The 22,968-nt window shown below is 40.6% G+C and overlaps 1 protein-coding gene across 1 annotated transcript in view; it reads right to left on the reverse strand.

Moving 5' to 3' along the window:
- prkcz (protein kinase C, zeta) overlaps nt 1–22,681 on the reverse strand; it is a 120,277-nt gene extending 97,596 nt beyond the window's left edge. Inside the window, exons 1-4 of the mRNA XM_023276271.3 lie at nt 22,391–22,681; nt 10,713–10,834; nt 8,687–8,776; nt 7,286–7,336 (exon numbers count right to left, since the gene is read on the reverse strand). Of these exons, the coding sequence (XP_023132039.1) occupies nt 7,286–7,336; nt 8,687–8,776; nt 10,713–10,834; nt 22,391–22,467 (340 nt within the window). The 5' untranslated portion in view covers nt 22,468–22,681. The remainder of the gene's footprint in view (nt 1–7,285; nt 7,337–8,686; nt 8,777–10,712; nt 10,835–22,390) is intronic.
- Between the last annotated feature and the right edge of the window lie 287 nt (nt 22,682–22,968).

Genomic DNA, 22,968 nt, shown 5'->3' on the forward strand with positions numbered 1-22,968 from the left:
CAAAAATAGAAGAATAAAAACAAAAAAAAAAGAATATCTGTCTTGTATATTAAGAGCCACTATCTGCACAGTACAATGCTCCCCCTCTCTCTCCCTGTCTTTCACTTTCACACTGTGTCCCTCGCCCACCTCTGTGTCTTGTGTGATGCAGCAGTGCTGTAGGCTCCTCCCTGGAGAGACAGTGGTGCCACACAGCTGACAGAAAGAGAGGGGGATGATGGGAAAAAGTGGTGGGAGGGAGAGGAGGAGGGTGGGGCAGTGGGGGGATGGGCGGGGCTTGGTGGTGTTGTGGGGGGGGGGGGTTACTGTCTGAGAATCCAGTGCAAGGCAGGGCAGCCTCCATCCACCAAGCGCATCATCCGGGATTTCAACACTTCCACCTCCTCCCACCCTCCAACATTCGCTTTTCACACAGAGAGGGGTCTGTTCACTCATCACACACACATACACACGCACACATGCGCACACACACGCACACACATGAAAATCACACTTTCAGCCTTAAAAAAGCCCGAAGCAAGTTGCTTTCAAGAGAAGCCTTGTCCATTGTTGTCAACTCTACCTTTTGCTAAGGCTACAAAGACCTGACCCATGTCAGTTAAAAGCATTACATCAGTAGAACACTTCTGTATTTATTTAAGTAAATTTACCAAAACTATACACAATCGTAGGCAAGCACATCTCAATATATTAACAAAGGCAGCTTATTTTCTGGCATATAACAACAAGAGAAGTGTTGTGCTTTTTCTAACAACACTATATAAAGTAGTATCAACACTGAAATATTGGACATTTTCATTTATATTTCATTTTCATTTCCGTTTAAATCAATCCCATTAGACCAGCTCTGCATAACTCACTGTTCAAAAATTGATCTTGTACTGGAACATTATGTAACCCCTCAGTTCATCCTCAGGCAAAAAAAAAACAGCCATTTTAGCTCCTCTGTCTTTAAAGGCCCCCCTGACAGCAAACTTTCTTCTGATTGACCAACTTTTGGAAGCCTGCAACCAGTGCTTATGAGCTATTTGGCCTTTGAGGCTTTGAGGATGCACTGTCCATGGAGCAAATGGCAGTGTAAAGAAATCTATGTGGAGCTGAACAATGAAAAAAAACAACAACACTGGAAACCTACTGTTAAGAGCAGCAGTAAGTAAGCAGGGATTACTTTTAAAGCTTTGGTTACATTTACTGTGAACACCTGACATTGAATGTATGACAGTAAACACATGATTTGTCCCATTTAAAGGATACTAGTACAACTAGTAAAAAATGCTCTATTCAATAAAGCAAACCAATTTAAGACCAGTGCTAGCCTGATATACTGGTTATCTTGAACTCTATAGAGCACTGTTGTCCAACTTCTATCCATCCATTATCTTCCGTTTATCTGGGGTCGGGTTGTGGAGGCAGCAGATGAAGCAAGTCATTCTAGATGTCCCTCTCCCTGTCGACGCTTTCCAGCTCTTCCTGGGGGATCCCAAGGCATTCCCAGGCCAGACGAGCTACATAATCCCTCCAGCGGGTTCTGGGTCTATCCCGGGGTCTCCTCCCAGGCAGATGTGCTCGGAACACCTCCAAAGGAAGTCTTTCCGGAGACATCTAAATCAGATGTCCAACCATATCATCCATCCAGATGTCCGAGCTATCTCTAAGGCTGACCCCAGCCACCCTGTGGAGGAAGCTCATCGCTTGTACCTGCGATCTGATTCTTTTAGTCACTATCCAGAGCTCATGACCACAGGTGAAGGTTTGAACGTAGATGGACTGGTAAATTGAGGGCTTTGACTTGTGGCTCAGTTCCCTCTTCACCACAACGGTTCGGTACAACACGCGCATTACTGCGGACACCACACCAAGCCGCCTGGCCATCTCTCGCTCCATTTTCTCATCACTCATGAACAAGATTCCAAGATACTTGAAGTCCTTCACTTAGGGAAGCAACTCACCCCTCAACCCAGAGGAAGCAATCCACCGGTTTCCACAGAGAACCATGGCCTCAGACTCATCCGCATCCCCACTTCACACTCGGCTGCAAACTGATCCAGTGCTTGCTGAAGGCCACGGTCTGATGAAGCCAACAGAAACACATCATCTGCAAAAAGCAGAGACACGATCCTGAGGTCGCCAAACCAGACACCCTCCTCACCCTGGCTGCGGCTTGAGATCCTGTCCATGAACAACACAAACAGGATCGGAGACAAGAGGCAGCCTTGACGGAGTCCAACACTGACTGGAAACATGTCTGACTTTGTTGACTGTGGTCAAACTTGTTTAGCATCAAGTTTAATAACTTTACTGAGGTGAAAATTGCAATCTTTTCAATACCTTGATTTATGAGTTTACTACACTAGTATCAGATGCTGAGCTTTCTGATAACACAACACAAAGAGTTTTTCTGATGAAAGGGTGAGGAACATAATAATTTTTGAAAAAGTCAAACTACCAGCTGAGGTTAAATTGTGCTCAGAGCAGAAGAAAGTAATAAGGTGAAAACTGTTCTTCTTTTAAATGATACAGTAAGAAGGAGAGCTGAAGAAATTCCAGTAGCCATACTGACAAGGAAGAAGGGAAGCTGCTGGAGATGCCCTGTGACCAGACAATGGGTTTGGGTCAACCCTTTCAAAGTAGTATCCCAAACTCATGTCTGTGAAAAGTTTGCTTACCTTCCTTACAAGTTTCCCCACCTGTGTGAGTCACCATTCTCCACACTAACTGCAAAAGAAACTAAGCATAGGACATGCATGCAGGTAGACAGAGACATACAAGTCTGCCTTTCAGCTGCAACTGAGGAATTGTGTACCGATAGAAAAGTTGTGCGGTACAAATGTTACATAGATGCTTAGCCTGGTTGTTAATACAGGGGGTTAAACAACCACAATGACTGTTTTTATATATTTTTATATCAATGATTGTCATGTGTTATTTTAATGCCATAGAATGACACGCAAAAAGCTTCAAATGTGTAGACACGTGAAACGAGTCTGAGATGTCATGCTATTTATATGCAATCTCTGATGTCCTAAATTGAAGCAGCAGCTGGTGACACTGTTAGAGATTCAAGGCAACACAAAACCAGCACGACTACAGCACCATCCTGCAGAAACACACCATCCCATGTGATTTGAATTTAGTGGGACCACCATTAGTTTTTCAACAGCATGATGAGCCAAATCACAGCTACAGACTCTGTAAGGGCTGCTTGACAAAGAAGGAGAGTCATGGTTGCTGCATCTTATGACCTGGCCTCCACAGTCACAGACTTATAGCCAACTGAGATGGTGTGGGATGATGAAGGAAAAGCAGCTAAGAAGTGCTCAGTATATGTTGGAACTCCTTCAATGCTATTGGAATAACTCCAGGTGATGTCCTTCTTAGCCTGACGCTGGCTAAGAAAATATAGACAGTGGAAAGCTGTTATTAAAGCAGGAGGAGGCTTTGAGGAGTGTTTCATACTGTTGATGTCTTCAGTTTAAACAACAATGTGGTGTGGCCACAACTTTTGACTGATTACATACATCTACAAATACTGTACACTATGATCTAGGTGAATACATCCATCTATCCATCCATCATCTATATACCGCTTAATCCTCATTAGGGTTAGCTCAAGGGGCTAGAGATTATCCCAGCTGACTTAGGGTGAAGGCAGGGGACACTTTGGACAGGTCACCAGTCTATCATAGGGCTACATACAGAGACAAACAATCGCACTCACATTCACACCTACAAACAATTTAGTGCTACCAATTAACCTGAAAATGTTTTTGGACTGTGGGAGGAAGCTGGAGAACCTTGAGAAAAACCCACACATGCACAGAGAGAACATGCAAACTCTATGCAGAAAGATCCCGGGAAGGCCGGAACACAAACCGGGGATCTTCTAGCTGCATGGCCAGACTACTAACAACTGAGCTACTGTGCAGCCCTCATTGAATACAGTAAGTTAAAAAAAAAAAATCAAAGATCACAATCCATAACTATCTGCATGGCTAGACATAGGAATTCTGCTAATATGCATATTTGTAATTTTATTTCAACTGATCTTTTAATGTTTCACTATCTTCAGAAATGACTAGCCACTGCATATTTAATCAGGAGATAACAGTGCTGAGTTTGCCTTGAAAAACAGAAACATTCTAAAAATGAATGAGTAGCAACATCTCTCTCCCTCCTCCACTCATTGTCATTCTTTCCTCCCTGACTCCAAAGAGAACAGCTCTGCCCCCTTCTTTCCACTTACGTACATCAACAGTAGACAAAGGAGGTTTAAATGGAAGCAAACACAGCAGCATTCCACAAGTATTACTGTACAACATTACATATCTTCCAGAGGGCCCAACAAGCAAAGCTTTACAATACTTAGACTCAGCAATTTGGTGTGTGTGAGCCTGTAAATGTGTGTCCTTCAATACCTACCTACAGAATGACAGTCCCACTCTGCTCTTCAGACACTACACCAGTGGTCTGCCTCAGGAACAAAGCTGCCCTCCCATCAAACACACATGCAAACACACTCCACTCACACACACAGACACAGTCAGGAGTGCAGTGTAGAAACCTGCTGTCACAGCAAATAGACAGTGAGGGAGTGCAGCAAACAGCATGAGAGTATGTGGAGGGAGGGGACCACAGTACCAGTGACTGCTGACACAATACAGCAATAGCTCATATTATAGTTTAAGAACAATATTTAGGCCTTTTTACACAGAGCTAAGAATGGACATGCCCAACCGTCGAACACTTGGGAAACATTACAGGTCAAACTAGCATGACATTTTCTGCACATATTCATAGCTGCTATTGTGTGATGGCCTTGGAACTATTCTCTTGATCAAAAAAAAAATATTAAACCAACCTCAGTGATTCCAATCTGTCCTTTAGGTTTGAATATCTCTTAGTCGATATATTTACTGAGCTAAATCATGTTCAGTTCTTCAGGAGTCAGGAGTCAAGGAGTCAAGACCACCTTGAAAGCCTTTCAAAATACAGAGTAAGCCATGTTCTAAATCCCATACTTGAAGACAAGTGTAAGTCCAAGGAAGCAACAATGTGCTGTTCACTTAAAACATCAAGCTTACTTAACCTATTATATTGCAACATTGAGGTGAAATTTTATCCTCTATCAGTAGAAATTACGCCATATCAAAACACTAAGGACATCAGAACCAGAGGTAAAAATGCTTGGCAATGTAAGACAGTTCTCCTCAGCAGGACAACAGACATTGACTAATCAGTTATCTCGGGACCTAATCTGTTAGCGCCTGGGTTGACCAGCCAGTGGGTCCACACGTCTAAAAACGACTGAGGAGACTTCAAAGCTGGAATTATTTGGATAAACTCAACAAACATTTGTAATCTAAATAATTCCTTTCACACAAGACCAGAAAGTGGTAGAACAAAATGAACTGTGCATCTTTGTGAAATAGGTGATGACAGACATTTGAAGGCATACTGACAATTTGTCATGCTAGTTGGTGAGTCGTGTTTGATGAGCTAAACTGTACATTCACTAAGCAGTAACAGTAAGTTAGCACACCAGCAAGTTTGGCTACCAACTGGAAACCATACAAAAAGTTTACTCAACAGATTTATTGACATAATCAACTAATGTCTCACAGCTGAATGTAAAAATGACTGTTGTATCACAGTAATATGACGCCACTATTTTTTGACTAATTTCAAAGTTGATCAAGGTTGAAGCCTCCATGAGCAAATCTATTTATTTATTGCAGTTAACCTTTTGCTGCTGTTTCTTTCCAATTTGTGAAGAAGACATCACATTCTGCGATAACACGGCTGTCATGCTCCTGAGAGCACAAATACTTTGATTTTAGCGACCACATGTTTTGTCTTCTATCAAGCCATTTGAATGTGGAGTGCTAAAGGGGAATTTCTTGCTTGTAGGAGTAATGATTCGTATTTCCAGCTACTGTATGTTCGTTTGGAATTTTTTTAAAATAATGAAAAAACGATATCCCAGTATTACAAAAATACATATATCAGACCTTACAAGCATTTGCAGAGTCTTAGGTTATGATCAAAAAGTATTTGAAAATAGTAAACAAGTAATACATGATTCTGAAATATGTGCACTACAGTTCAAGGATTATGGCCTCTCCAGGTCAACACCTTCAACCCCTCTACATGATACACGCTACTGCAGGTCATTACGCCTGCTGCAGTTAGACTCTCCAGTCACCAGTGTTCACAGCAGATCAAAACTAGTACACAAGACTACCAGACTACTGTATTTTAGAGACAAGGAAGTACTCAAACCTAAAACCTCATGATTTAGGATTTTCAATTGTGTATACCAGACTTATGAATGTGCTGCATTGTATAAATTGATTTGCTGCTTGTGATCACCTTGTGCCCTCACTGTAGCAGATATCAAAGCAATTTTATAATGTAACATAGAGCTGAGGGTCTGAGAGCTGGAAGACAATGCGAGACTTTTTCTATTGCATTCTGACAATCACCAGCAATTTAACAGCGCTAATCAATTCTCCTGCTTTGTGCTGGCATCAGCTGGTTGCACTGTACTAGTACTACATTGTAGTACAAATTAAACCAGCCATACAGTCTTTCTTAATGCCACGTCTGTTGTGAATGTATGTGTAACAATTCACAAGACCTCCTCATATATATAGACATGCAGACTCAGCTTTGGGAATTTTTGAGAAACTAGGCCACAGATTTTGACACGCGTGTAACATAAGTGACAATGGCAATCACAAAATAAAAGAGAAAAATTAGATGAGGCCAGATAAAGTCTCTAATCTCATGATGCGGCTCAACCTTCTTTACTAACTTTTGAACTGAAGCCCTTCAGTGAAGTAGCTCTTCCATCCCATTCCCTTAATATAGAGCTACAAGATTTGAATGTCAGATTCATTGATGTAATCATTGTTTTAAGGATAGTGGTCCTCTAGATTTGAACAAGCATAAGGGCTTGCATTGTTGACGGTCTTCAACACCTTTGCGTTCTTAGTAACATCAGAATTTGACTTGTAGTGCTTCATCTGCATCGAACACAGAACATCGCTGCATGTGGATTTTAACGAACAACAATGATCCCAAATCTTTACTGGCTGAGGACTGGTGCAGAGTCTTCTACAACTGCAGCTTAATCAGGTGAATCCAGAGAGCTTTCACCCAACTCCATGATACTGCTGCACAGAAGCACCTAACATAGCATATCAGTGCTAGTTGCACAGCATTGTAACTACTAATTGGGAGACCTAAAAAAGTTAGACAATGAAGGTAAAGCTGCTTCACTCACTGTCCTCTCCAGGGCAGGGCATGCCAGGCTGCTCTGGGATGCTGGGGAAGACTGAAAAAAACAGAAAGTAAAAGAAAGTTCACTGATTTTATTCTGTTATATTTTTTCTCCTGTCATGAAGTAGCAGTGTTCATTTTGCCAATGAAAACTGTAACAAAAACTATTTGCCAATATTGTATTTTTTATGCTATAAAGCAACATTAAAAATAAATAAAAATGTAACATTTTAAAATGAGACTCCCGATAAAATCGATTCTACTTTTACCACCAAATGAAAACTAACTGGTAATGTCAAAGGTCAAAGAATGGATAAAAAGCTCCATTTTAATGCGTCTTTTTCAACAATCTGTGACACTGTAGCTCCTAATAGTGAAACAGTGGTCCACCAGTCAAAATATCGGATAGTCAGAAGTTCATATCTACTTGATCTGCTGGACTATTTTGAATAAAATGCACTGTCATAGACAGTAAAGTGATGTCTCAGTTTTTAGACATTAACATTTTCATGACAGTAAGCTGATATACTGTTAATAGTAGTTTTACCTTTCATGTTGCTGTCACACAGAATGAGTAAGTTTCAGGAATAACAACAGCAGTTCATCTAATTCTTCTTCAGTGAAGAAATTCCACTTTATTTCACTTTAAAACACATAAGATAACAACAGCTGTAACCTCAAAATGTTTAGAAAACAGAATCTGTAAACGATTCACAAACAAATCAAATGACCAAAAAAAATTTGACTAAAACTACAATCTAAATACATACTTTTGTCGAAAGACAAAATTCTTTATACTTCTTCTGAACTGCTTCTTGGATAGTCATTTCCAGGGAATATTTTTTCAAAAATCCATACAAAAGGAAAGCTGAAGCTGTTTGTGATTTTTCTTTCAAATATATAGTATAGGTTAACCTACATCTCTGACACTGTAACTGGACAAAAACTTAAAATGAATCTATGTAAAATTGCTCCCTGCAAGTCCAAAGTCCATCCATCAGCCTGCTCTGCACTTCTCATGTCATTCAAGCTGTTGCTAAGATTGTTCATTATGTTTCTGACGTTGTCCTTATTTCTGATTGGATTCAGGCTACAGAGGCTCTTTAGTCCTGGACTCAGGAGCAAAGAATGAGAAAAAACACAAAATCCCACAACCATTATTTGTTTTTATAGCCTCCGGAGCCAGCAGAAGTCTGCAGAAGGATAGCTTGCTTGCAATTGCAACAGAGTGGAACTATTTAGAGTGGGGCCGTCAAGATATAGGAGCTAAAATAGCCAGTTTCTGACAGTGGCTCAACATAAAGAGACATTCAGAAATGAGCCACAGAACAAAAATGTAGACCTGGAGATGTGCTCGATATGTCTCTCTCAACTAAAAGTACCGTAAAAGTAAGAGCTAACTCACCATGCAGGAGCAAACCAGACCACTTGGTTCGACTGTGAATGCGAAAAGCCTCCTCCAGCTCCATTTGAGAAGAAATGGTACAAGGGTCCCCTACACACACACACACACACACACACGCACACGCACAGTCATAGTTATTTACCACATTAACAATGTCTAGACTGGAGTGGATTTATGATTCATTTAATGTTATCTTCATTGAAAAAAACTGCTCCTCTTTCAAAACTAAGGACATTTCTATGAAAAACAAGAATAGAATTAGAAAAACACTTTACTGATCCTTTACAGGAAATTACTTGTAACAGCAGCATGTTAACACACAGACAACCTACATATCCGACAGAACATCAACACTAATAGTCATCAGTATACATAGTATATAAATTAGAAAATTTATAAACGTTAAAAACATATGCAAAGCATGTAACTCATAAGTTGAAATATTAATGTGAATTACTGTGAATTGAAAAGCCTGATTGCAGCTGGTAGGAAGGACTTCCTGCTGCACTCAGACCTGCACCGAGGGGGGATGAGTCTGTGGCTGAAGGTGCTCTGCCAAAACATTTCCAGATTGTGTAGTGGGTGAAAAGCATCGTTCCTAATAGATTTCAGTTTCCTGAGCATTCTCACCCCAGCTAATTCAGTACAAGGTGGTATAAGGTGGTTGAGGTTACACCAGTCCCAGATCATGTCCTTGTATTCCTCCTCACATCCTTCTCTGATACAGTCGACAATGGCAGATTCATCAGAATATTTCTGAAAAAAGCAGCTGTCTGAGTTATACCTGAAGTCAGAGGTATATAGAAAGAGGACAGGACAGTTCCTTGTGGGGCCCATGTACTGCAGAGGATTGTGTTGGACACAGTTCTGCAGTCAAACATACTGTGGTCTCCAGGTCAGATAGTCCATGACCCAGGAGACCAGTGCTGACTCCACCTGCATCATCCTCATCTTCTCACCAAGGAGCACCAGCTTGATAGTACTGAAGGCACTTGAAAAATCAAAAAACATATCCATCACGTCGTATCTACAATATCTAGATGTCCATCAGATGGACATCTGGACATCTTATTGTTTCAGTCTGGAACAGGTGCACAATGCATTTCACTGTGCATTATACTATGTATAGTTGTGTTTGTGATAATTAAAGGTCTTGAATCTTGAATCCATAGGTCTTCTGGAGCTTGTAGATGAGGGCATCATCCACACCAACACTGGACTGACGTGCGAACTGCAGGGGTACTGTGTACGTCCTCACCCTGGGTCTTAGATGGGAAAGGATCAGTTTCTCAAGTGTCTTTATGATGTGAGAAGTGAGGGCTACAGGTCTGCAGTCAGAGGAATGAGTAGGATGTGTCTTCTTGGGGACAGGGACTATGCAGGATGTTTTCCACAGTGTGGGGATCTTCTGCAGATTCAGGCTGAGGTTGAACAGATATGTGAGGATGTCACACAGCTGAGTGGAGCAGGTCTTCAGCAGTCTAAGGCTGATACCATCAGGACCAGCTGCTTTGTCCCCAAGTGACCCCAAACTTTTGAACAGTAGCGTATATAAACTCAGATCCACATCACAGTCTTTTTCAATTGCTGCTAATCAATTGATTAGCAGCATGTGTTTTGAGTAGAAGGACCACAATAACTGTGGAAAACTGACAAGAAAACTATAGCTATGTACCTTCAATATCCAGCTGGAAAGTGATATATGCAGAAACACCGTAGCATATCTGGGCAAGAGCTACGTCTTATGTGAACAGCAAGAACGCATGTTGATTGCATGTCACCAGACCGATGTCATCTTAAAGTGATATTAGAGATTAAATGCAACACTTGGAAGCAATTCCACTGCATTGTCATGTGGCAGTGATGACTTTTGGACTGGCCAGGAGCCCAGGAAATGGGCTATCTGGCCACTTGGCTGCATCTCTGAGCCAGGGTTTAGATAGAGAGAGAAACAGGACCCAGCAGGTGCCATCAGGACAAGACAGAGCATGCACACTAGTATACAGTGACTGTAAGGCACACCCACCTTCATCATCAATCCATTTGAGGGTGATGGGCTGCTGCCTGGCAACGCTGCACATTGTTTTCACCTCCTCACACAGCTCCACAAAGGTTACTGTGGCAGCCAAGTCTGTGATCAGCATGTCCCTGAATACACAAATACACAGAAAATGTCAAGATTGAGCCACTTTGTCTACGTGGAGCAGTTATCCATCAGGGGGTCCCAACAACTCAACCAACAAAATGAAGAATTCAAAGTAAATTTCCCCTATGGTCTGGTATTGTAGGTTACAGACAAATAATCCAAATTATAAATTAGCAATTGAAATAGCTCTTATCTTTCAATATAACTACAAAGTACTAGGACGTACAAACAGGTTTGAAAGACAAAGGGGTGGAGAAAAATGTTGGCTCGGCCTGCAACACAGTTAATGACCCACTGGCTGCAGTCGGCGGTGCAATATTTACTGTTGGCTATGGCCTGTCACAGCTGTGCACCAGCTTGTACTGAAGTTCACTGGCACATTCACAATAGATGCTGCAGGTGTTAGATTGTGTTTTCCAGAATTTGACAAAAAGACAAAATTAAAGAGGTACTCCACTGATTTTGGACTTGAAAGTCAGTTTAACAGTTATAAGGGATACTAGACAGCCTGACAGAACTATTGCTTCAACAAGATAAGAAACACTATTTGTTTCATCTGTGAATGGTCATGTTCTTTTTGCTTTCAGATGCGTAACAGAGAGTCTTAGAATGTCAAATGATTACATTACAGGGAGAATCTAATAGGAGATGCTATCGAGTTGAATTATGGGAAGTGTAGAATCCAGAGTTTTGGGAGATTGGCCCGTACATCAATAAAGACATTTTAGCCTTTGCTGCTTTAATTTGGATCCTATTCCCTATTTTAACCTGCTGTGATCCCACTCATGTTATACTGGACTATAATCACAGCTAGATCTGGAGCAGTCCACCTATTGTAATTATAGAAGTGCTAATAGCAGTAATAACAACAAACCATGCTATGCATAATGTATTATCATTATATTTTGGTTACAAAGCTGAAACAGCGTGTTTCCTACATATGTTTGGCACTAGTTTTGATATTTCTGGTTTCTTTCATTAAGCACAATATACGCCGATCAGCCACAACATTGTGACAGATGAAGTGAATAACATCGATCATCTTGTTATAATGCAACGTTCTGCTGGGAAACCTTGAGTCCTGACATTCATATGGATGTTTGACATGCACCACCCACCTAAGCATTGCAGGTCAAACAATCCCCAACCCCCCATCCCCCCATGACAATAACAGTCCTTGATGCCGCTACCACCCTCAGCAGGACAATGCACCCTGAAACCCCGCAAAAACTGCTCAGGAGTGGCCTGGGGAACACAACAGAGCTAAGGTTTTCACCTGGGTTACACACTCCCAAGATCCAAATCTTACTGAGCATCTATGGGATGTTCCAGGAAAAGCCTGCAACCCACAGGACCCACAGAATTCACTGCCACCATCCCGGTACCACAGGACCTGGGACACGTACCAGGTCCTGTGTCCATGCCCCACTGGGTCAGAGGAGTTTTAGCAGCATAAAGGGGACCAACACAATATTAGGAAGGTGGTCATAATGTTATGCCTGATCCGTGTACATTTTGGTTTATCAAATGGTGAGAAATAACAAAATATTCCACAGATTTCTGTCAAATAAGGTAACACAGACTTATTGTCCTTACAGTATGTGAACCATCCATCCATCCATTATCTATACACCGCTTAATCCTCATTAGGGTCGCGGGGGGGGCTGGAGCCTATCCCAGCTGACTCGGGCGAAGGCAGGGGACACCCTAGACAGGTCGCCAGTCTGTCGCAGGGCTACATATATAGACAAACAATCACTCACACATTCACACCTACGGGCAATTTAGAATAATCAATCATCCATCCATCATCTATACACCGCTTAATCCTCACTAGGGTCACGGGGGGGGCTGGAGCCTATCCCAGCTGACTCGGACGAAGGCAGGGGACACCCTGGACAGGTCGCCAGTCTGTCGCAGGGCCACATACAAAGACAAACAAGCACTCTCACATTCACACCTACAGGCAATTTAGAATAATCAATTAACCTCAGCATATTTTTGGACTGTGGGAGGAAGCCGGAGTACCCGGAGAGAACCCACGCATGCACAGGGAGAACATGCAAACTCCATGCAGAAAGATCCCGGGAAAGCCGGGACGCGAACCAGGGACCTTCTTGCTGCAAGGCGAAAGTGCTAACCACTACACAACTGTGCAGCCCGTATGTGAACCAATCATGCTTATTGCCATGTGTAGTCATGTGGACCAGCCTGTTGGAAAAGCTGCTCTGCTGCCTGTCCAGCAGGGGGTGAAGCGGGTGGACCGTTTTATCCAGGATGGACAACAAATTTCAACTGGCTCCAACCAAGTGTTGAAGTTTAATACCCACCAAAGAGAAATAAATATCTGTTTAATCATAACTGGAAGAACAATGAGCTTAGGAGTTGAGATAAGTGCTGGTTGTTCTGTGGTTAAACAAAAAAAATCCCACATTGTGGGGAAACACTGAAAAACTAAATTTATTCGAACAAGTAAATGTTTTTAAACGGGAAATATCATGAGCAGAGATTCTGGACTAATTTCAGCACTGAAGCTGTAAACGTGGCACATTGGACAGTGAGTGATTGAAACCAATGGCCATAAATATAACATAAGCACTGAATTTCATGTCAGTACTGGCCTTCACATACCCTTATCAGTTCACAACTATTTTAAATAAGGGTATGTATGTTCAGTTTCAACATCCACACCCTCACTGATCTGCCACTGGCTGAACAGAGAATCTTGGGCAAAATGTATTCACATTCAACACAGAAGCAGCTCAGAATCAAGGAATGAACGTAGACAGGGCCAAACACACAGCTAGTAGTGAGTAGTGTGTGTGTGCGTGTGTGTGTGTGTGTGTGTGTGTGTGTGTGTGCGCATGTGCATACGTGTGTGTGTTTTACTGTGCAACCTGCTTCCGAATGTGTATGGGCAGGAGCTGCTGTGAGTGGTCCCTTGTGAGTGTGTCTGATAGGTTTCTGAGTGTGTGTAGCCAAGTGTTTATGGCGAGTGATTGTTGGACTCTGACAAGGTGGAGCAGAGACAGCTTGCTTCCCAGCAGGCATTGCTCCACACAGTCAACACCCACACAAGTCAATGCAGAATGATGTCACACTCAAACACCACACACAAAGTCACAGGTTTGTGTCTATATATTCGTGAGCCAATGTTGTCTCATACTGTACTAGTCACTGCCATGTAATCAAATCAGATCTGGTTGAGTTAACTGTGGTGTGAAAAATATACTGTCTCTGAGTGTTGCTGATGATATTGAGTATTTACTTTAACACTTCATCGGTTAGTAGTCCTACCATGTTTGTTAGGCTTCTTGACATTTAGTCAAGCTGTTAATGTGAAAAAATTTTCTGGAGAATTTTCAGAAAATAATTCATTAAACTGTGTCTGCAACTTGATATGCAATGTTGACCTTACACACAGCTCAGCTTTCCCACTTGTTGGTGCCCTGATGACACTGAAAGCTCACAGGAAGAGGAGCTGCTTTTTCACACTAAGAGTTTCCAAGTTTGTGTTACATGCCGTCATTGTACAATTTAAAAATACTGCACAACGCCACATTCTGCATGATCTACACAATTCTTCTCTTTATTGTATTTCAGTCAAGAAACTCAACAAACCAGTTGTCAGCTACACTGTCTGTGCCCTCTCATCTGGCTACACAATCTTTTTTTTGTTAGAAAAGAAGAATTAATTAACATCATTAAATATACGAATGTTAATGTACATAAAAAATCAGATGATTTTGAGGGGGTCGGGAGCATCATAAAACAAGTCATAAAACACATAACAAAAATAAATTGGTATTATGTATTAAAAGCAGTTCTGAACAGGTGGGTCTTGAGAAGTGATTTGAAATCTCAGACTCTGTGATTACAGGCGGTTCCTTGGCCAACCTTTGCACTGTTTGCTGAGTGCACATGCTTAGAAATGCTCAACACACTAAGGTATTGGTCATGCACAAGAGCATAACTGTGCAACATGCTGATCTTTGTTCCGTCTAATAAAAATATGTCTGACACCTTAAAGTCAAATATTTGCAAACATTCACCTTGTGTTGGTTCCTTGGTAACATACACTGTGTTACTGGGTTTCCAGCCTTCTGAAACTAACAACCCGTCAGAAAGATTCCTATTTTCACTTTCAATGACACCCCTTTAGGACTCAATGGAGATAACTGATCAATATTTATTGAGACCAAAGACATCTAATAATAATAACAATCATAAAATCACACAGGCAGTTAGAAGTAGATTGTAAAAGCCGTTTATGTTTCAAAGAAAATACAGGGTTATCAGTGCAGATTGTAGACAGTATTTCATTCTATAGAGGGAGTTAAACAGCAAAACCACGGTTATCCTTTGTGAACAGTTTGATACTTTCTCTACTAACCCTAGGGCGTATCCCTGAGTGTAAGGAACAAAAAGATCCAAGATGTAGCTTGAAGCCAAACCATTCAATCCTTTTTAGGCGATTAACAACATTTTAAACCGTATTAGGAAAGCAGTGAAGTGATGTTTAAACTGGAAAAGCTGCTGCTTGCTGCTGCATCTTTGTACATGAAATAAACATAGACATTTAGTGCTGATTATACTCCGCTGTAGGCATGCATATAAATGGCTGCGAAAAACCATGGATTTGTAGTTGTTGCTGTTGTACTATTTTTCTTCTGTGTGGGAATTTCTTCGGAAGACTCCATTGCGAACATTTGTAGTAGGTTATATGTACGTTTGGCAGGCCTTTCCCTGACTTGAGGACATGACCAAATTGCATTACCAGCAGACCCTCACATACTTGCAGGTGCAGAGTAAAACCCCTGCTTTACATTGACCGCTGACCAACTGATCTGCGATTGCGGCATATGTTATTAGAATAAAGTATTTAATAGCACTTCCTTCAGTAGGGATCATAAGCTTTGTGTAATGGAGTTAACCTGATTGACAACATTTACAAAAAGTACTTTGTTACAGTACACCAGGTCAAGATCCCATACCAGCTCTGCGAGACTATAAGAAACCAGTATTAAACTTGGAGGACTGACAGTAAGCTCCACATCTGATGATACACATCAACTCAGCGCAATCACTTCAAAATAGCATTTTCATTAGCAGTCTCTTGTCACTGGAAGGTCGATAAAGAGAAAAAGGAATAACAGATTATTCAATGGAAAATGAAGACTACATATAAAAATGTATGTATCAGTCTATAAATAAATAAAACTGTCCTGATGCAGCAGTTCTAATCTCTCCCACTTCCAACTCAATGTCTGTTAGTCCCCAGGGCCCAACCATTTTTTTTCCTTTGCTACCGCTCTGCATTATTTTTATAATTCCTAATGCTGTTTTTTCCCTTTGTTTATCGTTTTTATGCTTCTTTCTCTTCTTTCGAAATCCTTACAAACTAAATTTTCTCACATTACTCATGTGGATGGTAGAATAGAAAATGTAAATGTATCTGTAGTCATATTTATATGCACACTATCATTCAAAAGTTTGGGGTCACACAGACAATTTGAAATTCCTACCCAATCCAAGCTGCTGCTTGGCATCACATTGTATCCACCATCCTGCTTTCTTCCCAGAGCACATCTAGCTGCCATCTCTTCACCAGGTAAATGCTGAATTACATGGGCTAATCTTCACTCAAGCTTTTGGGTGCAACTGACTTCACCAGTTCACCAGCATCCAGTGTGTCTTGAAACTGGCAGGCATAACTGGACCTTAATGGAGTAAAACCACGCCCAGCACCTGCATATCCACACTCCCTTTCAAAAATACATTTGATGGCATTGCCAAGTTGAGAGCAAGGAAGCATGCCAGATCGAGTTTATAGTTTTGAGGAAGTTCAGCATCAATACACTTCAACTTAAGAAGTAGGGCTTCTCAAACAAAACAACATATCAACAATAAAGTTAATCGTCCTGTAAAGGAAAAATCCAGAGTTCAAGTCCAACAGCAGTTAATATGGTGTATACATCAAAAACTTTTCACTCTGGCATCTGAAAGCTTTTTCTCTTCTAAATATAAAAGAGCAAAGCACAACTCATCACAATGCAATTTTGAGCTGTAAGTGGTCTTTAGCATGCCAACTGGATTAATGAACCATTGAACAAAGTGGCTTTTTATTCTCAGGCTTCTTTTGGACTGTTCAACCTTTTCTGATCTCTTAATACTGAAATGCCAGTGTATGCCAGGCTCCGTCCACTGTGGACCCTGTTACAGTTCATCCAGAATGGATCCATGGTCTCCATCATCATTCATTCATGTACTTACTGACATGGCAATGTCCTCTAGGTAGTTTGAAGGATCAGTCATTTAGTCAATTTACAGGTCACAAGACACAGGCCTGCTGACAAATTAGTGGACCACCATCATCAGCTTATAAAACCTATCGCAAATACATCTGTAAAAACTTAAAACTTCACACTTACTACATATTGTTTTACATACGCCAAATTTAAGGGGTGAAAATAAATAACCCTTAAGATATTCAGACCAATTTTACATTTGTTTTAACATCAAAAAATCAATAGAGGTATCAGCCACAAGACACAATAGCAGCTATAGTTAAGTCACCTACACAATGAGGATAATGCTAACATAACATCAGCATGTTGATATCCAAACTAGGGCTGGGACTTCAATGACTTAATTACGATTAATTAATTCCAGAAAAAATAACATGTCAAAAAAAAAGAGAAGCATTTAATCGCATCTTTCTCAGTTCCCTAATTTCTGGCACACTGGTGACACTGATGCACACTCCAGTCCGGTAGGTGGCGGTAATGCACCTAAAGTCTGTTTGTCCGCCATGAAGAAGATGCACAGGATGAGTAAATCAGCGCAGAAATGTTGGACAAACATGGCGGCTCGGTCGCAAACTTTCTATTTTTTAAAAACTGTTCAGCAAAAAGTATTTCAGAAACTTTTGATGCAAGAAAAAAGCTGCTGTCCTCATTTTAGTTCAATGACGGCTAGTTCAGATGTTTAACGAAAGTGTCGCGATGCATCAGACCTCTGTGCCATTTTTGCATAAATGAACCTACTTTATGCAAATGAGCTCTGGGGCGATGCATCATACGTTAGCTACAACAGTCCTGGTACGGGCAAACAGTGTGGCCACTTCACAATAGACCAATTTTCAAGACACTGAAAGTGTTGACAAAAAGTCTTGAAATGTTGAATATATAGCTAGAATTGCACTTTGAATTTGCAGTAATCTGTGAATGTAGTAGACAGATGAAAAATGCACAGATTAATATAAACGAAACATAAACATTTTTGCTGTTTAAGTTCACATATATATGTCTTTTCATTGATTCAGTCCTCAAACAAAAATAATTTGAATTGAAAAATTTTGCTTATTGTGTCAAATAATGCTATTTGACAAAAATCTGATCAATCGTGAACAATTAATTACAAAGCCTCTAATTAATTAGATTAATTTTTAATCGTGTCCCACCACTAATCCAAACATTATCGTTTAATGCCATGTCAGGTGCCACATGCTACTGTGAATAATTTTGCATAGCTAACATGAAACTTTAGCAAGGTTAGCATGTTAGAGTTTAAAGTGATAGAATTCCATTTCAAATTGAAGAATGAAAGACTAGGGTATAATATCTGAGAAAACCTCAGACTAAGTATAAATACATCAATACATAAACACCAATGACTGGTTACAAAGAAAGAATATATGATTTGTTGTTAAAGATACAGAGCATGACTATTGACTGTGCACACAAATTCTGAACTGACAAAGTAAAATCACTTTGCTTTAAATAAAGATTTGTATTGTTTTGGTCCTTTTAACAGCAAAATCTATACTATAGCCCTCTCCTGTTTTATCAAGTTCTGTCAAACTGTGTCACTGAGAGGCACATTTTGTTGTCATTTTCAATGGTAAAAAAAAAAATTAAACTCTTGATTTTTTTTTTTTTTTTTTTTTTTTTACATCATTAGTTACTTCAGAGGCTCCACAGTGGCTTGGTGGTTAGCAGTTTCGCCTTGCAGCTAGACGTTCCCAGTTTGCGTCCCAGCCTTCCCGGGATCTTTCTGTATGGAGTTTGCATGTTCTCTCTGTGCATGTGTGGGTTTTCTCCAGGTTCTCTGGCTTCCTCCCACAGTCCAAAAACATGCTCATGTTAATTGGTAACTCTAAATTGTCTGTAGATGTGACTGTGAGCGTAATTGTTTGTATCTATATACAGCCCTGTGATAGACTGGTAACCTGTCCAGGGTGTCCCCTGCCTTCATCCTAAGTTAGCTCGAATAGATTCCAGCCCCCTGAGACCCTAATGAGGATTAAGTGGTGTATAGATCATGGAGGGATGGATAGTTACTTCAGGAAATTTGAAACACTTAAATACTGTAGCACTTTGCATAAACTTGCTTACCAAGTAATTAGTTTGAGCATATGGAGTAGCATTAGCAACCAGTGTATGATAGTTGTGTTTAAGATGTTGAAACAAACCACTTGTGTTCCAGTATTTGAATGTACTGTGTTTTCTTCTGTTTTATGTGTGTACTGAAGCCAGAGTGTTCCCAACCGAACCACACGCCTTCTTTGTTCTGTGCCAGCTGTCCCTAGTCTGCTTCTGTTTCTACAGCAATGGTCTGATTTTCACTGTCATTACTGTGTCACCGATGAGTTACATCTGTTAAAATAACAACCATCTCACTGAGAGGGAGCCTAAATGGAAGCAAAGATCACAAGCACTCACTGACAGTAAGCCCTTTGTCGCTTTTGAACCCTATTATGAAGAGAGTATCATTGGGTTCTTTCCTAATGGTCAAACAAAATGAGAAATTTGAGGACAGTTATTGGCCATTTAAAGTTACCCCTCAGGAATAAATCCATTTTTTGTACCTGTTTAACGAATCCTTATTGTGTTTTATATAAAACACATGAGTAAAATATGTAGTTAGCGTGACAGCTGAGTATTTCCTCTATGGAACTGCAGTGTACTGATGTCAGGTTGCAGAGCGCTTTCTGTTTCATTATTCTTCTTCAGAATCAGTTTCTGATTAAAACCTGGATGGTTGAATGACCCCAGTATTACAACTTGCCATTGTGTTGCACAGAGAAGTTTTACAGCATTTGAACAGTCACAGAGGATCTGGTGTGTTGAACTGATCGATCAGTTGTACTTAGTGATTAGTTACAGCCCTACTGACAGCCAACACTGAACCAGGAACGTTCAGCTCCTCTTTGTTGCTGCAGTGTAGGATACTTCATATCTATGATACTCTGATTATTATGAGTGTGTGTAAAAACACTCGACACAAACAGCAATTCTCTGAGAATCACCGTCATATAAGCACAAATATGCAAGGCACTGGTAGGAGCATCCTACGGTAAGGAAGCCAGACAAAGGTAGCACTACAAACAAGCCCAGTCTGAAGGGATGACACTTGGAGCCATGAAAGAAAGATGTTATGGTCTAAGCAAACCAATTTTCCTTCGATTCAGCATATAAAGACCACATGAAATTTCATACATGTTATTGCTGCGGGGTGTAAACTAGCTGCTACAGTGAAATTTTGTTTTGTTTTATTGCTAACGGAATGACAAAGAATAACATAAATCAAGAAAAAAAAAGAAATAACTACCGTGTAAAGTTTGGGGTCACTTAAAAATGTCCTTATTTTTGAAAGAAAAGCAGTTTTTTTCAACAAAGACAACATTAAATGAATCAGAAATGCATTGTTAATGTAGTAAATGGCTTTTCTAGCTGGAAATGGCTGATTTTTAATGGAATATCTACATAGGAATACAGAGGAACATTTCCAGCAACCATCACTCCTGTGTTCTAATGCTACATTGTGTTGGTTAATGGTGTTGTTAGGCTAATTGATGATTAGAAAACCCTTGTGCAATTATGTTAGCACATGAATAAAAGTGTGAGCTTTCATGGAAAACATGAAATTGTCTGAGTGACCCCAAACTTTTGAATGGTAGTGTATATTTTGCAGATTGGTATAAGATAAAGGTAACTAGAACTGGGGAAACTTTGGAGGACAATGGGCCAAGTGTAGCTTATTGTAAAAGATATCATAACCACGAGTTATGTCAAAAAATGAGGCTGACTCACACAGCATCAATATTCTGCAGAGAGGTGCACTGATTTAAGGTCATAAGCAGGTCGGACTGGTCAATGCAAGAATGAAAAAAACAGTCTCATGAACAACAATCAGTGAAACTTTATGTTGAGAGATACACTATAGGGATGAACAATTAATCAAAACATTGTGTGGCCAAGTATAATAGCCAAATTGTTGAAGCTGCAATTTTTGCTAAACGTCAAATATGTCACAAAATACCATTAAACTGTTAAAAAAAAAAAAAAAAAAAACACATTGTGGTGCTACAGAGATCCCACGGCCTATAAATGATATTCTCCACTCACAGGAGGAACATGCTTGTTTAATACAGGCAGCAGCTAAAAATTCTTTAAAATTCTATTTATCTATTATACAGTAACTGCAACTGAGGCATGATCTAAACATAATCATTATCAAGGACTTCAATAAACCACTTTATTACTAAGCATTTGAACTTTTGCGCATCATTGCACCGTGGTCAGACTGCTCCAAGTTTGGGAAGAAGTGCTGCCTTACAGAGAGACTCAAGGAACTTGTGTCCCTGAGTTTGACGCTTGATAAGATGCTAGCTTTGTATCTCAGCCAAACACGATTATGATGCCCAACACATCGGTGCACTTTTAATTTCTGTCAATAAGAAAAAAAAACATTTTCAATCATTTATACCGTGGGTTGCAGCAGGCTAGGGGAAGAAGACGAACATTTCATAACCAAGCAAAGACGTTTTCTCAGGGTCAAATCACAGGTTTCTCATGGACAGTACATGGAGCTCTAAAACACAGTGTGAGAACTAGATCAGGTCCATCCTAAGCAGGATCAGACTGACCAAAAGTGGCCACATCATCAGAGGATCACTACATCAAGCTTTGTTCGCTGAGAGATACAAAAGAAACTCATCACAGCTACAGAATTTACTCAATAAATACAGTATTTCAGTAAGTAAAACTTTTGTCAAAAGAAGACAGTTTTCTCAGAGGAGGAGTAGCGTCTGTAAACCATTTCTCAGGGGGAAACTAACATAAACACCTGCCATGGCCTTAAAAAAGGGTACAAGAAAGCATTTACTGATGAATTACACGCAGAACTGGAGTAACTTTACTTACTTTCATGGCAGTATTTTCAAACTTACACAAAATCATGTCATAGAATGGCTACTAACCACTTAGCACAAAACGTACAGATCTTTAAAACACTCCTCAGGTCAAAACTGCCACTGATGTTACTGTTATTTATCAAAATAAAGTAAAACAAGGTGAGGTAAATGATTTAGTGTGTGTTCCTATGAGGGTGGGAGAGCAGTTAAAGCCTCTATTGGGGCTGTTTTAAAGGTCAGGTCTGCTGTGTCACTGACTGACGAGGCTACATGGAGCAGAGAAGTGAAGCCTCCATTCCACAGGTGTTTCCCTCCTCACCGTTACCGGCCGGATACCTGCTATTCACGGACACGGACTTACCCACTGTAGTGTGCTTTAATTTTCACCAACTCCGAGCCCGAGTCCATTATGAATCCGTTTGACGCCAGCGTATGCATCGTACAGTTTGGTTCACCTCCAAACTCGGCCAACGTTAACTGGACAGGCCCGAACCAGCTGTACCACCCGTCCACCGAGCAGGATAAAAGTTACATAACAGCGGCGGAGGAACGACACCGGGCAGCAGCAACGTCTCGTCCCGTACTCTCTGAAGACAACTTGTGGAACTACTTGGAAGTTTCTTTGGTCTCGGCAACGTTAAAAGCTTCGGTGACGAAGAACTTGTCAAGGTAGAGGAAATGACATTGTCTATTTCTGGTATTCAGTTTAAAAATAAAACAAGTTCTGTGAAAGTCGTCCTGTAAATGGATTAAAGAGCAGTGCGGTGCTTTTATTTTGAAATAAGAACCTCCAAAAGCCTGGTTGTGAGGTTAAACTTGACAGTTTCTTACTCGCTCACTATGGTTACGGTGATCCACATTCACCTGTTGTGCTGCTGTCCCAACAGGAAGCCTCACATTTACAGAGGGATGCTGCTTCTGTAGTCAATAAAACGAGCT

Source organism: Amphiprion ocellaris, chromosome 8 (assembly GCF_022539595.1).
Source record: "Amphiprion ocellaris isolate individual 3 ecotype Okinawa chromosome 8, ASM2253959v1, whole genome shotgun sequence".
Taxonomy (NCBI): domain Eukaryota; kingdom Metazoa; phylum Chordata; class Actinopteri; family Pomacentridae; genus Amphiprion; species Amphiprion ocellaris.